The 17304-nt window shown below is 43.4% G+C and overlaps 1 protein-coding gene across 17 annotated transcripts in view; it reads left to right on the top strand.

The window, feature by feature from the left end:
- nfixb (nuclear factor I/Xb) overlaps positions 1 to 17304 on the top strand; it is a 134464-nt gene that overhangs the window by 111607 nt on the left and 5553 nt on the right. For 6 of the 17 annotated variants that reach the window (XM_019272727.2, XM_019272717.2, XM_019272756.2 and 3 more), the window contains 7 exons: positions 361 to 481; positions 786 to 821; positions 1490 to 1620; positions 4541 to 4615; positions 10578 to 10706; positions 15213 to 15388; positions 17029 to 17176. In XM_019272727.2, coding sequence (XP_019128272.1) covers positions 361 to 481; positions 786 to 821; positions 1490 to 1620; positions 4541 to 4615; positions 10578 to 10706; positions 15213 to 15388; positions 17029 to 17176 — 816 coding nt within the window. The remainder of the gene's footprint in view (positions 1 to 360; positions 482 to 785; positions 822 to 1489; positions 1621 to 4540; positions 4616 to 10577; positions 10707 to 15212; positions 15389 to 17028; positions 17177 to 17304) is intronic. The other 11 variants (XM_019272740.2, XM_019272712.2, XM_019272722.2 and 8 more) reach the window with 10 other exon arrangements.

Raw genomic sequence — 17304 nt, 5'->3', positions numbered from 1 at the left:
TACGTTCCAGATGCCCTTCTCCCCAGTGACGCAGATCCCAAACTGTTCTCATGCCAGTATAGGTATCATGTCAGTCTGACCAATAGTTGTCAAGACCTCATGGTGGCACTGAAGGAAAAGAGTTGGAAAGTCATTTGAATTCATCTTCTGGGGACCATGAATGTCAAATATTTTAGACATCCATAGAGCCAAAGAATAAATAAAAGTACATCAACACCTTTACCAGCTTTATCCTTTAAGAAAATAAAGGCATGATTAGTTACAGTATGTAGATGCACATTTTCTGATATTATTCTCCTATGTGGTGTGTGATGTGTGTGTGTGTGTTTGTGTGTGTGTGTGTGATGTGTGTGTGTGTAGCCCCTGTGGCTACAGCGACTGGCCCCAACTTCTCCCTGGCTGACCTGGACAGCCCCGGCTACTATAACATCAACCAGGTGACCCTGGGACGGCGCTCCATCACCTCCACCCCCTCCACCAGGTACACACACAAACACAAAATGCTCAAACTGTTCTTTTTTTTCCTCTGTACTAATATTCTTCATTTCTTGAGTCTATAACCTCTTAACGCTGCTGTATTCTTAGCTTACTCTGCTTTTTGATCTTTTCCCTCTCTCCCGACCCTTCCTCCCTTTCCCCCACTTTTTCTTCACCGCTAATCCTTCTCGTTCCCTCTCATTTTTCCCACCGATCTGTCCGTCACTCCGTCTGCATTTGTGTCTTTTGTCTGTGTTATTTCCCCTCGCTCCCTCTGCCGTCCTCCCTCGCTCATCTTTACGCTGCAGGACTGAAATGGAGCTTTATGCAAGTCTCCCACGGAGGTAGTTACACTCATTACAGAATATCTCCCTTGATACTAATGTAACACAGACCCCTGCATCACACTCGCAATGAAAGCCACACACGCATGCTGTCACATAGATATGCACATGAGCGCACACATATTTAAACATTTTGGATCAGCAGTGAAACACTGTACGTTCACAACCCCCCTTTCATTTTATTGGTCACAGATGTATGAGTCTATAAGAATCTGCAAACACACACATAAATGCGTTCCAGCATCGCCGTGCACTCTTTCTGTGCCCAGTTTCTAGCGTGAGGCTGCTTCGGGCCAGTATGGATACAGCGTGTTGAATAAATTCTGCCTTATGTTTGTCTCGCTGTCTCCAGTGGCGTTGCGTTGTCCCCCCTGGCTAAAACATAATATGAAAACAAAACATTGAAGGAAACCTTGACATTTAGAATTTTTATAACTCTTGATTTCATGCAGACACATGTCTGACTCCAGATGAAATAAGCACTCACATTGTCCTCAGATGTCCCCCCCAAATAATATGCGTGCATTCATTAGAGCACCAAACAGTGGTTGAGAAATCAGGCTAGCGTGCAAGTTTCAGAAAAAAAAAACAGATTAATCTCAAAATCTCTTCCCCTTCTTCGTGGATTAAACAACACAACCCCTCTCCTCTTTTCTTTTTTCCCTCAGTTCCAACAAGCGCAAGTCCATTGACGACAGCGAGATGGAGAGCCCGGTGGATGATGTCTTCTACTCAGGCCGTTCCCCGGCGGCTGGCAGCAGCTCTCAGTCCAGCGGTTGGCCTAATGATGTGGATGCAGGTAGTGCCCCTTACAGCCTTCACCATCAGATTCTTCTGGAGCTGGGCTGAGGTCCACATCAATTCAGACGCAAAGATTTAACTGGTATCCATCAATACAAATACAATACTTTGATGGAGGCTCCAGCTGAAGCAGCTCCTCTAGTGTCTTTTTAGTTTTAAAGCCCCTGAAAACTTTTTTCACCCTAATACTTGATACTGCTCTCATCCTGCACAGCAGATATAGAGCTACTGCCTAGCAGCTGCTTAGCTTAGCTTAGCATAAAGACTGGAAACAGGTGGAAACAGCTAGCCTGGAGAAGAGCTTAGCTTTGCATAAAAGGCTGTGAACAGCCAGTCTGACTCAGTCCAAAGGAAACGTAATCCAAGCTCACTAATTAACACATTATATCTTTGTTTGTTTAACTTTAAGAGTAAAATGATACGCTGTGGTTTCAGGAGGTGGGTGCAGTAACTTCCTGGGGTCTGAGATTTTTTTCAGATTAAATAAACAAGGTTTAACTTGTTAATTAGTGAGCTTTAGTGGTGCTGATAGGTGGATTTTGTTACCTTTGGAGAGCCAGGCTAGCTGTTCCTAGTCTTTATGCTGAGCTAAACTAACCAGCTGTTCACATACTGTAGAGATATGACAGCAATCTTTTTATCTAACTCAGTAAGGAGACAAATCTTGAAAGGTTACTTCATATATTGATGATTCAATTAACAACAGTTAAAGTTCTATTCATTTATTCATTTGTTAATGCTAAGTCCTGATTGGTTCTGGTGAGATGTCCATCACTTCTAGTAAGAAGCTGATTGAGAACATCTGTTTTCAGGGGCCTTTTATCCAAAATATCTTTACACGCCAATTTCATTAACTGACTTGAAATGGACCCGACGCCACAGCTCCGCTCCACCCACCAACACACCCCTCTGCCTCTGTACTGTGTTGACCCTTCTCTCCATCACTTGACTCCCCCTCATCATCCCGACTCTCTTTCTCAACCGCTTCCATTCACAACTTCTACTTCACTCACAACATGTACTCCCACCCCCGCCGAGCCAAGAAAAGGCCCGTTTGAGGTAGATGTCACATGCTGCAGGGACTTTAAAGGGCCAGTTTACCCAAAACACACACATATTTCCCCCCGTTACTCAGAGTGGTTTGAACATGCAGATTGTTTTTGGTTGTATTTGCAGAAGTTTTTTTTTTTTTTTTTTCCACCCCAGTACAACGGAAGTGAATGACCATCATTTGTGGTGAAATGTGACATTTGAAAAACTCTCAAAACAATGTCCCAGTTCCTGAAAATAAGTTTCACTGGGGACTATTTTCAAACCCCTCGCAACAAAACAAAATTGTAAGAATTGTTCTACTGAGGTCTCTGAAATGACACATTACTGTCAAGTTTTTCCAATATAACTTTTTACATGACTGCCACACATTTGTTATAATGGGGTGGAGGCAGGAAGTGTCATCAATCCTCCAAACCTCTGCAAATAAAATAAAAAAAAAAAATCTGCATATTTACTAGGTGAAAGTGTGACTGTGTCTTTACCATGTGACATTTTGTTCTGGCTGAACTGACCCTTTAAAAAGACCACGAACGGAGTACATTTAACTATTTGTCAGTTGTCAGTGAGAAAAGTGGCAGTGATGGATATATTTTATATAAAACTCCTGGATTATGTGTGTGTGAGAGAGAGTGTGTGATGTCTGAGATTGTCAGAGCCACATACAGTAGATAAAACAGAGATAACTGTCAAAAGCTACATACACTTTATTTTGTGTCTGTCCCTTTTGCGTTTTATTTTGTTCATCAGACTTTAAATAACTTTCTGAGTAAGGCCAGACACAACAGGCTATCATAGTGAGATTTATGTGTTCATCAACGTGTCACATGTTAGGAATAGTTTGGCATTTTCGCTTTCTTGCCCAGAGGTAGATGAGAAGATTGATACCACACACACACATATGTGTGTTTACAGTAAATATGAAGCTGCAGCCAGCAGCCGCTTAGCTTAGCTTAGCTTAGCTTAGCTTAGCACAAAGACTGTTAACTGTTAAAACAAATTCTGGAAGCTGTTTTTATGCTTCAGCTTTCGTGAAAAAAACATCAAGATATAAGTGAGCTATACAAAACTGATTTTATTGCCTAACCTAACAGCTAGACTAGCTGTTTCCACAGTCTTTGTGCTAAGCTAAACTAAGCAGCTTCTGGCTCCAGCTCTAAATCATATAACCTTTTTTATGATTAGTTTTTTGTACAATTAAAATGTATTTATTTGTGAGTTTGTTACCTTCAAACAGAGCCAGGCTAACCTTTTCATCAGTTTTAAACCTTTGTGCTAAGCTAACTTCAGAATTACATTTCCCTACAGACGGGCGTATCAATCTTTTCAGCAAGCTCTTGGCAAGAAAGCAAGAAACCAAAATGTCAAACTATTCCGTTCTTGTGCAGACTCTCTGAGTTTTACCATCTAAATCCCTCTCCGTCGTCTTTATATGCACCAGAGTAACCACCCATTTACCTCCTGAGTCATAACCATTCACCCTTTTTGGCTTGCAGCATTTTTAACCATCATGATGGGGACCGTGTCAGATGTATTTACAACAGACTTCCTGTACTGTACATCTCTGGGGTTTAGTATTTGACTTTGGGGATTCTGTTAAGTTGCTGAAATTCATGTATTCTCCGATTTATAACCGTCACTCCCACTCACATGCTGCCATTTTAATACCGCCAGCAGTAATGATGTAACTACTTTATAGACACTTGCTGCACTCTATAACATTAAAATCCCCTGTTGCCCATTATTTAACCACTCTTCTTTCTCTCTCTCTCTCTCATTCTTTCCACATATCTCTCTGTCTCTGTCTTTTTCTCTCCTCCCCTCTTCCATTGTTAACTCTTCCCTTCTCCCCTTGTTTGGCCTTTCAGTGCAGCACCATTTGGCCAGTGTGCAGGAGAGGAAGATTAAGCATGAGAGCGATGGAGTGCAGTTTCCTTACCATGGTTAGAACAACATTAAACATTATACTGTGTACATGTATGCTCTCCTTCAGCTCACACCACCCTCAACTTGTATACACCTCTTTCTGTCCTTTTTTTCAAGTCTGTTTGCACTTCCTGTGAGCTCCCTGAGCTGTTCTGCATTTTCCATCCGTCCTCTTCTCTTCTCTTCTCTTCTCTTCTCTTCTCTTCTCTTCTCTTCTCTTCGTCCCTCTCTTGTGTCTTGTTCTCTGGCTATGCTGCCGCTGGGTGGGGTTGTGTTTCTACCAGATGTCTGCTGTTGTCCATTGTGGGTTTACCAAAGCCTTTTGGTAGCCCAGTAGCTCCATAACATCCACCGCCTGTCTGCCTCAAAGATGTTGTTGTAAATCTGTGAAAGGAATCGAGGAAATCGAGGAAGATGAAGATGTTCCCGAGAACATTCAGAAAACACAAATTACTCCTTGTTATCCTCACACACACTGTCTGACAAAACAATCCACTATATTTTCAATGTGTCATCATGTGCATTATCATATCAGAAAAAAAAAACAACACATTTTTGTGACACGCCACATGCAAACATGAGTTTCCGTGGTGGTGTGAATTTGTCGGCAACATCCAGCTAAGAGCTTTGGGTGTTGTAATTTTGTTGTCGAGTCCCGAGAGAGAGAAAGCGTTGAAAGGCACAGAGATGGAGGAGGGGTGTATGTGTGTGTGCGTGAATGAGGGTTTGTTGAGTATCAGCGTTAGCCGCTTCATGCAGCCGGTTGTTTAGACAGAGCTGTCGAGTGGTGTCCCACCTGCCGTAGGCCTGACTCAACCGTCTCTGAAAGACTGCGCCGGAAAAACAACATGCGACCCAAACAAACACGACTAAAGGCACTCAGGTGTGTCATCTATGCACAAGGCACCTTCTGTCTCCGAGACATGCTTACTCACTAACACACACGTTTACAAATGGCATGCAGACACACACACACACACACACACACACACAAAACTAAATTTAAGCTCTTTCTCTGATTTACATTCACACACACATAAACACACACACAACAACACGCACAACCCCAATCTGGAGAGGAGCAGCGTTCCGGTCCAGATGGCGCCTCCATGTGTCTACAGCAAAGGGAGCTACTGGGTTACAGCAGACATCTGTTCTGGTGATGGTGGTGGTGGTGTTGGGAGTGAGAGATGAGGAGGGGCGGAGGACAGGAGGAAGGGAAGGGAGGGGAGGGGAGGGAAGGAGGTGGGGCCTCCGCCTCTGCCCGCTCTGGAGGTGATCCTCTACCTGAATGAAAGGCTCTGAGGCATAGCAGGTGATCATGTAATTCATCATTAAGTCTGCTGTCTCCCGCTCTGCTCTGCTCCGTTCTCTCCTTCTGCCTGCTTGCTCCTGCTGCTGCTCAGTGGCGGGAAATCCCACCACCAACTTTTCAGTAGGAGAAGGTGGGGGTGGAGGTGGGTGGGTGATACTGACAGAGAAATTCCAGCTAATTATCTGGTGTTATGGGCTTAAAACTTTGATGTGTGTGTGTGTGTGTGTGTGGTACGGTTGCGCTGTTGTTAAGGTGTCCTTGCTTTCCACCTGTAACACATTACCTCAGTGTTTATGAGTGCTAATGATGTGCGAGGTCGTCAGTTAATGAGGGGCGCTACTCTGTTAATGTATATTGTTTCTTGCTTACCTGAATGATGACGAGTGTGTGAGCTTTTTTTTTCTTTCTCCCTCTCTCACTTTGGTGTGTGTGTGTGTGTGTGTGTGTGTGTGTGTGTGTGTGTGCACATGCTAGTGGACCAGTTCTGTGACAGTTAGGGGGTTAGTGTGGTCGCCAGCTTGTTAGCGTGGCAAGACTAGAGGGTCATGGGAGCAATTGGCTGCCAGTCTGCTCGTGTAGTGTGCCAGGAGCAGGACACAGAAATAATGTAGAACAAACAACTGTGTGTGTGTGTGTGTGTGTGAGTCTACACATATTCACACACACACACACACACACACACACGCACAAACACAGATTAAGGGAGAGATCAGAGTAACTTCTGTTAGCTTTATCAGACAAAGCTTTCATTGGGCATCTGGGCCTCGTTTGCCGCTCCTCGCTGAGAAGCCTCGTCGTAGCAGATATTTCAGCAAGATAGCAGCTAATTAGGGAATATTACAGAGACTAAAAACAATATGTATAATTTAAGGCTGTTTATTCGTAATAAGCTGGTTATAATTGGACATGTACTGTGGTGGCAGGCGCTCATTTCTATATGTACCACAGGGGGGAACTGGAGCCAAACAGGCTTTATGTGAGGGATGCATTGAATCCACGGCGTGTCTGCATTCAGTCTGTCTGTTTGTAACAGTGTGAGCACGGACTACAAATACAAGTTGAAGTTCTACATGTTTACCCTAACTCTCTGACTGATAGAGCCTTGTGTAACATTGCACAGCAGCCTTAAAGTTCACCACATGGCTAAGCTGGTAGCTTTTGTTACTGCAGGCTTCATGAGTGAGACACCGACTGACCTGTTGCAGTTTTGAAAAGTATTTACTCAAGCACTGTAGTCCAATTTATCATATTTTTCTTGTTTATTTCTATTTAATGCGTCTTTATACTACATTCCATAAGCAAATACTATAGCTATAGTTATATAGCTTATATATAGTTACTAGTTGTATTGCAGAATAAAGTTTTACAGCGAATAAATGAAAATAATGATAACACGCATCAATATAATAATAGTTATAATAATAATTTCACAATGTGGCGTTATAAGTTTAACTTAAACCTGCAACAACCGTTTGCTTGCCACTAGGTGGCAGCAAATGCAAGCTTTGCAAAGCAGCATGGACATATTATCACCTTTCTGCGTCGTTATGACTCAGCAAATATTCACTCATTTTACACATCACAGCAGATTTGTAGCATGAATTTGCCTTTGTTTTGTGTCGTGGTTCTGGCCAACTGTTTTATGTAAGTTCCAGTGTTCTCCTTTTAGCTCTATTTTTGTTCTCTAGAAAAATATCTGGCGCTTTAGCCGCTAAATGATCCATTATGTTCACTAGCTCGCACTATCTTTGTCCAGCTGCATTTTTGGTACTGGACAAGAAGCACACAGTGTGATTTTTAGAGGGTTTTTCTCGGCAGAAACAGCTGCACGCTGTGGCTGGAAACAACGCTGATGCGAGCAGTGAGACTGGACCAAAACAGTAAAGTTGACGGCTGGAAAACCAAAACAAGTTATACGAAGCTATAAATCTTAGAGCTAGTGGGAAATGCAGAGTCAGGTAATAATTCCTCACTGTTCATCACTGCCACCGTGCCCGTTCATATCCAAGTAGTCATGTGATCCATTGTTAATACGAAAATATTGATTATATCACCTTTAAGTAAAGGATCTGGGTATGCCTTCCACCACTGGTAGCTCCTCGGAGTGCTGCATTGCACCAGCAGGTGTACTCCGAATGCAATAAATTACATTGGTTATAATATATTACCAAGCAACATTCCAAACCCACCATCGGAAGTAAAATATCAGTGCCAGATGGATGACAAGCCTCCGCTACTAACATTCTGCTGACTGAACCCAATGGTTTATTTATACTTTTGACTTTTTTTGAAACTTTAGTTTTAGACTTTCAGCCCTCTTCTCCTCCACTTTTATGTCTCTTTTGACTCAATGATTGGCTGACTTCATTGTGATTCTCAAAGACCTGCGATCCTACGTCACTGATATTTCAGTCAAGGTGGAATTTCTTTGCACCAAATATAAAACTCTTTTCTCTGGGCGAAAGTTGGTTTCATTGTACGATTTTTTGCGGCGTAGATGACTGTAAAATCACAAAGCAAATCAAATATCTTTATATTTTTATTTTAAATACACATTAAGTAAAGGCAAATACGTAATTCTTATATCACAACAATAAAAAAATATGATTATCTTCTGGTTCTCCTGTAAAATTAGGTCAAAAGCCTCCATGTGCTTGTAGGCCTTGTATAGAAAAACCTTCAGTTTTTTTCATTTGTGTTCAACCATCTTCTTTTTTTCACGACTCTACCACTAAATCAAACGTATCTCACTCTGCTTATTGTATCCGCTCCTCCCACCTACACGTGTCACATGATGCGCCTAGCTGAACATAAGTGCCACCCACCTTTTTTCTATACTTATCGGTGCCCACACACAAGCACAGCTGCGCCCATGCCTGCCTATGAGCATAGTGGGTAAATAGTGATAAAAGATTTCCCAGTGTAGCATTAAAAAAAAAAGCTTTTCAGAAATCTGCTTCATTAAGACTTTATATGCATAGCTCATAAAATCTATTTCCACGTCTCTTTGGGCCATGTTGAAATTACCCACGTCTTTATTTGAGTGTATTTGTTTTATATGTGTGAATATTGTGTCATTTAGTAGTTTATGGGACTTTTTCTCGCCAGCGTTGTTTATCGCTATATTCACTCGACCAAATCTGGAGCAAACAAAAACAAAAAAGTCCAAAATGTTCCAGAAAAAAAACAGTAATGTGGTCTGTGTGTCCACTCTGATGTACTTTTCTATACTTTTACCTCATTATTCTCTGTTTTATGGATTGTTCTTTCCAGAGTTTTATTTCAGCATATATATTCAACATTGCGGTTCCAGGCAGAGGTCAAATACACCATTTGGCACCAGTCCTCAAACCCTGAAAGTCTAAATTGTGCCTTTGGATTACCATACATCAAAATAAATTCCCTCTGCACCCACCACACGAGGCCTTGATCACAGAAGAGAGCCTCTTTTATCTGTAGCTCTCACACTTTTGGCCATGTTTCTGGTCCGCTGGTGAGCCTGGCCTATACTTAGTGTGCCCGTTTTTACCAAACTGAGGGATATTTCATGCAGTCCTTTAGCCTCAGCCGACATTTATAGACAGAGGGGGGACACTTTAATATGTTTGTCTATGTGTGTCGGCCATGCCGTCACCGCTCCTCTCTCCCGCTTAACTTCTTCCATCTTTCTGCCACTCTCTCCCATCCAGCGCTCGCTGGCAGTTTGCCCGGTGCTCGCCACCCAGTCTGAACAGCTTGTATACGTGTGTGTGTGTGTGTGTGTGTGTGTGTGTGTGTGTGTGTGATTTCAGTTCAGAAAGCACTTCTTTATGAAATACTGTGCGTCTTAAAGGCAGTAACTGTAAAATACCTGACCGTCATGATATGCAGAAGGGCACTGCATCAGAGGATCTGTTGATGTATGTTTTGGCATGCTCTTCTGCAGCTATATGTAGCCGCGTAGCTCGTGCTGGCTTTGGGTTTGAAAGGCACAATCTGCCCCAGATATGAGGCCATCCAGGAACCCATTCATTCAAGAGGTAACCTGACAAGTGCAGTGAGTAGGTTGGTTGGCATGTTTTTTGTAGCCACACCAGGCTCTGAGATCTCAGAAAAGGAGACATCTCTGAATTAATCGGTATGCCCTGTGAGTAAAGCCAGTGTGTAGGACTGCTGCATTGTTCGTACACTCCAGTGGTGACCATAGTGGTATCGCCGTCGCATTTCCCAGCTCTCCTCTCTCCTGACACTAGCCCCTAGACTCCCGACCTCACCCCTCCCCAACCCTCCCCCCTTTCTCCAGTCACCTCCCTTTGCTCTGAACCCCCTGCTGCTTCAAAACATGGCCTCTCACCGGACCTTGCCCTCAACCCCAACCCCCCGCTCCCACACAACCCTCAGTCTGAAGGACATGGTACAGCCCGCTGACTGTACACAAACATAGAGACAGACGGATTGTGAGAACCCATCTGTATGTTAAGCCAATCAACAAATCAATGAATGAATCAAATCGATCAGTCCATTGATTTCAATCATGATCATTCGATTCTTGCAATCAAATTAAGAAGTGATAAGTTTATTTTTCTTTTTTCTTTTTTTTTAGTAGAGTCAAAGTAAGAAAAGCAGCCATGTTTGATTAAAACCTCGTCTCTGTTCTGCCATTTTGTTGATCCCCTTTTTGCCAGGACTCTCATCGCCTAGTTCTCTTAAGAAGCCGGGGAAATTCGATTTCAGCGCCCTGTCCTCCCAGACGAGGTCCCCCCGCATGGCGTTCACCCACCACCCACTGCCAATGCTGGCGGGAGTGAGACCAGGTGAGACCAACCCAGCTCCCAATCCCCCTGATAGCCCCCACCCCTTCCCCACCCCTCCACCCACCCCCTTCACCATCTCCTCCTACCCACCTCCCCTACTTCTTCAGGGCCCCGACCCCTTCCCCCTGGCACAGAGTTGGGAGCATTGTCTTTGGGAGATGAGAGTGGCTGGGTATTTAAAGCTGGCGGGCACCTCTGCCTCCTCCTCCTCCTCTGACCTTGTAGGGTGCAGGTCAAGCTGGTGACGGAGCTTCTTGGGAGCCTGGGTGTGGTGTTTGTGACTTTTCTGGGTCTATCTGGTGGATGGTGGATGGTGGATGGTTGGTGGTCATCTAGATATGATCTATAAAGATCATCTTCTTCTTCTTAGTGGAAGAACAAGACCAGAGGGGTGGTTGCTGCCTGTTCTATCACATCCTTTCACCTGATTGTGAAGCTTGGCTCTTGTTCTTAACAATGTTAATCACATCAGGTGACATGTACTCATTGACTCCTGACTTATCATGTCATTTATTTATAAGTGAAACTTCCCAAAAAGTTTGAATGAATTTAAAAAAGGTATAAAGTCTAAATAAATCAATAAATTTTGATTTTCAAGTATCTCAAATGCAACAAAACCAACCTCAAATACAACTGTACATCTGTAATGGTTAGGAAGTTGTTCAAATATAAAATATATTATTTTGTAAATATGTTTTGAGTTCAGTGAAAATAGTTTGTAAAGTCTTTCTGGCTCTCACGGGAGTTTTTCAAAGTGAATAAAATAATCCTGATGACATCATCCTGATGACATCATCATTATTTTAGCATTACAAACTGAAATGCATTATGGGAAATGTAGGATTTTTCAGAGATGGGTTCCAACATTTCTCGGCTTCAGCTGCTTTCATTTTGACCATTTCTTGAATCAGTGTCTTATGAATGAAGTAGAGTAGAACTCAGCTTGCTTTAATCATAGGTTGTATTGAGGCTGACTTACCAACCAGGGAGAAGTGGGCAACTGCCCCAGACTCCAGATCAGGTTCCATATCTGCGTAACAACTGGTTTGTGGTAGTTTGATGAATTGCATTTTTGTGTGGGAGTATGTGAATATGCAACACTGAGGCACAGTCAGTACATCAGCTGACTGTGATCAGGGCCTCAAAGAGGTCTATAAGTTCCATCTAAGATCAAAGATCCATCTATAAGAGGGTGCTTGTGTCAAAATCTTGTTTTTACGGTGCTACTGACACCATCGCCATCCTTACATGGTGCATATTTCTAAATTCTTGTGTGTTTAAATAAAAAATAGCACACAGCAAACCCAGGGCCTTATAATATTCCAGAATAGAAATACTGTACAAATTGCACAGAGGGTGGGAGACGGGGGCAACAGCAAATTATTTTGGCCCCAGGACCCCTGAGCTGGCTGATCCAGCCATGGTGTTCTTCATCTTCTTTTATTTATTTTTTTCTAAATTCTTATTGACTTGTTTTTCTTGACAGTGTGGTAACTGGGTGTGAGCACATGTCTTTATTTACGCTGGCGAGGGCAGCAAATGAGTTGCTGTGTGAACCAGCTGATCCTCCACCAGGCTGAAACAAGCAGCTCATGATAACATCAGATACCAAACAGAGCCAAAGGGACTCCAACAATAAATCATCAGTCTCTCCATTTTTTATCATGTGGCACAGATCGACAAAAGAGGCTTCCTCTTGTGCGCGTCCGTGAATTCACCCCATGAAGGAGCTCACTGGAGATAATTACCCATGTGCTTTAGTTCTGTAGCTAGGCTACATCAAAGGCTTGTTAAGCCACTAAGCAGATGTGAAGCAATGAGGTTGACCGCCGTGTCATTAAACGCTCCTCCGTGGTTGTTGACAGACCCTATGCCTGTTGATATACAGCAAATCTCAACACGCACACACACATATACGTGTTCACGCTCAACATGAACACACATACACAATATCACATCCTTGTTGTGGCCAGCAGTTGTGATTTATACAGTTGTGATTTGTTTCTTTTAAGACAAACTCTCACAATGTTCAGGCTGGAGCCGGTCCCACGCTGGCGTGAAAGTTCTTACCACATCATCAGCGATGTTGTTTTTCTGTGTGGAAGACAAGATCCAAGGGGATTTAGGGCTTGGAGAAATGGGGTTGAGTAACTTACTCGGGCTAGCCACTCACTGTGGTGGTGGTTTTGGTAGTTTGTCCCTCCAGCCGCATTCAGCCATTCTAGAGCGGAGATTCCCAACCAGAGGTACTCATACCTCAGAGGGGTTTCTTCTGCAGTTGCCAGGGGGTATTCACTGAAGATTGTAGCGTAGCTTAAACTAATTTGAAAAGATAGAAATTACAATCCATCCATCCACAAGAGTACAGCCTGGACAGGTCACCAGTCAGTCATAGGGTTGACACATGGAGACAGACAATTCATGCTCAAACCTATGAACAATTTAAAAACTGAAGCTTGTGATCCGACTTAGGCACAGGGAGAGCAGAGCGTTAACCGCTGAACCACTGTGCCACTCCAAAATCACAATCTCATTAGAAGAACCACTAAAGGTTATCGTTGGCACTGGACTAGCTTAGTTTCTTCAAGATGTTTTGTCTCTCAGGCCCACTTGACCTTTACAGCCCACTGGATTGGGAGGGGGTTTGTCCATGAGATGTCCATGCCCCTCAAGGCACCAACAGCCCCCACGGAGGTAAAAACCTTGGACTGTCCCCCCATCACAACTGATGAAGGCGAAACATCTTCAAGAAACTAAGCAAGTCCAGTTGCCTACGATAACCTTCAGCTGATACCATGACCTCGATGACTGAGAATCTTCAGTCACTACACACTTCACTACAGGGAAATATATCTACAGAGTGAGTCAGCTGTAACACAGCACAGTGAACATAAACAGTGTGAGAACAGCAGTGAAGTTTAGATGGCTGGTTAGTTAATTTATCTGAAAGTAATGGTTGAACTAGTTTAATAAAACTAAGGGATAAACGGTTGAAACATTCAGCTTCTGCCACACTAAGTAGTAATACGAATCCAAACGCACCTACATTTAACATTCAGTTGTATAACAATGGTTAAAATTCAATAGTGTTACATCGACCACAGAACACATTTGGAATATGGTGGGTGGTGTCGATAAACAGGTTGTTAAGTTCATGATAGGGTTGTGACAGCCCATCAGACGAAAACGGTTGGGAGGGTAAGGGTGGAGAGATCCCTCTGATCCTGCCCCCCTAACCTCACTACAACCACCACCCCACCCCATCCCCAATACCCCCAGAGTGTTTGGCCTTCACCCAGTCTCTAATGGGATTAGTTGAGGACTAATAGAAGCATGGAGACAGTTCCACTGGGGAGCAGGCAGCCTGGCATGGGAGCAAGGTGTTACCAGGCTCAGAGGCGTATAGGCCCCAGTCTTGGGGGTAATGCAGTGGATTTGGCACATGAAGTACACTCACACACACAATGTATAGATGCAGGCACCCAAGAGTGTTGGCAGCCCAACATGGGGCAGCTGGGGGGCCTGGATGGGGCTGAGGTGGGTGTCAGACTGGCACAGCTTAGAGGAGAACAGGCTTCTAATACAAATCAAGGAGATTTAGTAATGGATATAGGTCTGACAGAGAGGGCTTTGTGTTCAGGACTCAACCAACTGCTCCGCTCTCACACCTCGCATACATTCAACTATGTTCTTCTATTTTCCTCTTGTTGTAATTTAAAAAAGGAGTCCTTTTTTTAAACTGAGAAGCAGCAACACCTGTCTTACACACACACACAAACACAAACACTCCAAAGCCCATTAACAGAAAAAACATCAACTTACAGTGTGAACGTACAGATTAGTTTTGTCATAGAAACAAAATGAGTCAGATAAAAAATGGCATTACCGTCCATGGTTGCCAAATTGCGTCGACGCCAATGAATCACACCCTCGAAACAGCACACAGGCGCGCGAGCGAGCGAGCATTAACAGCGGCTAATTTAAGACAGTGCTCAATGATCTCTTTGTGCTTTTTCTTTTTTTTTTACAAACTCTTTGGATCTGATTTCAAGAATATAACTCTTCCATCTATTGACTTTTTTGAAGATTCAGGTGTGTGTGCAGCGCTGCGCCTGTCTCCAAGTCTGAACGGTGTTGACTTAAATTGTTATGTAGTCTCTGTAAGTGTGCACAAATGAATGCAGTGTGTGTGTAAATCTCCGCCATAAAGCTGTATAGATTTACTGCAGTGATCATAAAACATTATGAGCAATGCCCATAATGACTATTAACTTGAAATCAGCTTTTCTTGGAAAAACAACTTCTCCTTTCATGTTCGACATTTTAAAGCCAGATTCAAACTTTATGGTTTCCAGTTGTGATGTGATGATATTCTTGCTATCATTCGTCAGTACATCTCTCCCATCTGTAACAATGTGTACTAATTCAATGGTTCATGTCTTCCTCTCTCGCTCTCTGCATCCGCCTCCACTTGTGTTCCTCTAACATGAATGTCTCTGTCGGCAGGGAGTCCCCGTGCTTCAGCCTCGGCCTTGCACTTCCCGTCTCCCTCCATCATCCAGCAGTCTAGCCCCTACTTCACCCACCCAACCATCCGCTACCACCACCACCCTGGACAGGATCCCCTGAAGGAATTTGTGCAGTTTGTCTGTGCTGATGGCTCGGGGCAGGCCGCCGGACAGGTAAGGCTCTGCCGCCAAAGAAGAGATGCAGTTAGCTTCAGAATGTTGGAGGTGTGGGGGACAGCCGGCACCTAGCTGGTGTTGGTATTACAGGATTTTGAAAGAGTTTTGTTGTAGTGAGTGTATGATGCAGATACCTCTGAAATTAGGGGAAAAAAGAACTATATTAGTGGAAAATTTTGAGTATGGAAGCAAAAAAAGGCCAAAATAATAATCAATTGTACCTAACAGCTACACAATACTTAAGTTTGATATTCCCTCTTTATATGTTTTTTCACATTTCAAAACTTTTCTGGTTCAGAAATACAAAAACACAAAAAAAAACGTTTTTTCTTGGATCATGTGACCGACAGGATAACTCAATCTGATCGATTCCCTTCAGGCTTGATTGATCCATCAGCCAGGATCGTAGATTTGTTGTGTGAATATAACCAAAATAATTTGAGTTGTCTGATTTCTTTTGAAACATTTGACCAGAACTAAGTTTGAGCAACTTTAGTTTCAGGTTGTTTTTTTGTTTTTTTTTGGACACCTGCATTTTGTGAATTTACCTCACGTAGAGCTTGAAACCAAACTTTGAAGTTGAAGAACATGAAGGGAATTCAAACCACATAAAGTCAGACAGATGAATTCCAAAATAAAATACTTTGTACTTAATTAGATATTCAGTTCTTTATAAATTCTTCTGGTCTGTTTTTGCTTCTGAATATTTGTCTAGAATTTCAGAAAAAAATGAGTATAGAGCACGTCTTTGCATTGCTCTACAGTTTAATATTTTATAATTATGTGAATGTCATTCCTCACAGTGACAGTGCATGCTAGATGCTTACTCTAAGCTGTAGTATTTCTACATACCATATAGAGAAATGCACAGAACTGCACACCACAGCAACACAAGAGAAAACACTAGACATCTGTTGATTCAGTTGGTCTGAGAATCTTTGTATTGTCTTGTCAATGTCATTTTGCCATTTGCCGTTTCAGACCCCGATGTTCACACACTCCTCCCTCCTTTTTTTTTTTTTTTTTTTTTTTTTTTTTTTTTTTTTTTTGCTCCACCCAACCCCTCAGAAGTTACAACCATCAGCACGAGAGTGAATCAGTCACGGCACACTTCAGTCAAGCATACCCGTTCTGTGTTGTGTCATCGTGTTTCTGTTTTCATCTCTAGCTGTTCCGATTTTAGTTTGGAGTTTGGTTGTTTGGTGCTGGTATCGTTGGTGGTGTTGTGCTTGTGTAGACGAGTATTCTCCCATGGTTTTGATTTCTCTTGCCATCTTCTGGACGAAACCCAGTCAATAATTTGCTCACTCCCCTCCACTACACCTCCTCCACCCACCACGGACCACCCCTGTGGAACCTCTCACCTCAAGCTCCAGCTCCCACTCCTATCAAACCCTGTGGTGATTATTATTTTTCACACCTCCATAAAAGATGCCGTCCACATACATCATTCCTTTGGTTGTTGTTTCCCACCACTTCCTCTCCTTCCTTCTATCATCGCCCTCCCCCCACCACCACCACCCCCTCCGTCATGGATATTTTTTTGGACCTGGCCTCCCGAGCTGCGTCCTCTTTTTCATTCCGTGTCTGCGGATTGTCGCATGTCGCCCTCCTGACCCTATTTGTGTTGTCTGCAGCCAAACGGGAGCGGCCAGAGCAAAATGCCAGGCTCCTTCTTGCTGCCTCCACCTCCCCCAGTGGCCCGCCCAGTGCCCCTCCCTATGCCCGACTCTAAACCCAACAGCACGCCCCCTGACGGCGGACTCTCCTCGCCCGCATCTCCGTGTAAGTGACCCCGCAGAGACCGTTCAAAAGAACAAAAAAAAATCTGAAAATCCCAAACCCTCTCCAGTGAAAAGACCCCTGCCATTGTTCTACTTCCAACTTCGTGCCATCATTGTTCCTGTGTATCC

Source organism: Larimichthys crocea, chromosome XII (genome assembly GCF_000972845.2).
Source record: "Larimichthys crocea isolate SSNF chromosome XII, L_crocea_2.0, whole genome shotgun sequence".
NCBI classification, from domain to species: domain Eukaryota; kingdom Metazoa; phylum Chordata; class Actinopteri; family Sciaenidae; genus Larimichthys; species Larimichthys crocea.
Note: the sequence above shows the minus strand (reverse complement) of the source record. Positions and strands in the feature narration are given on the sequence as shown.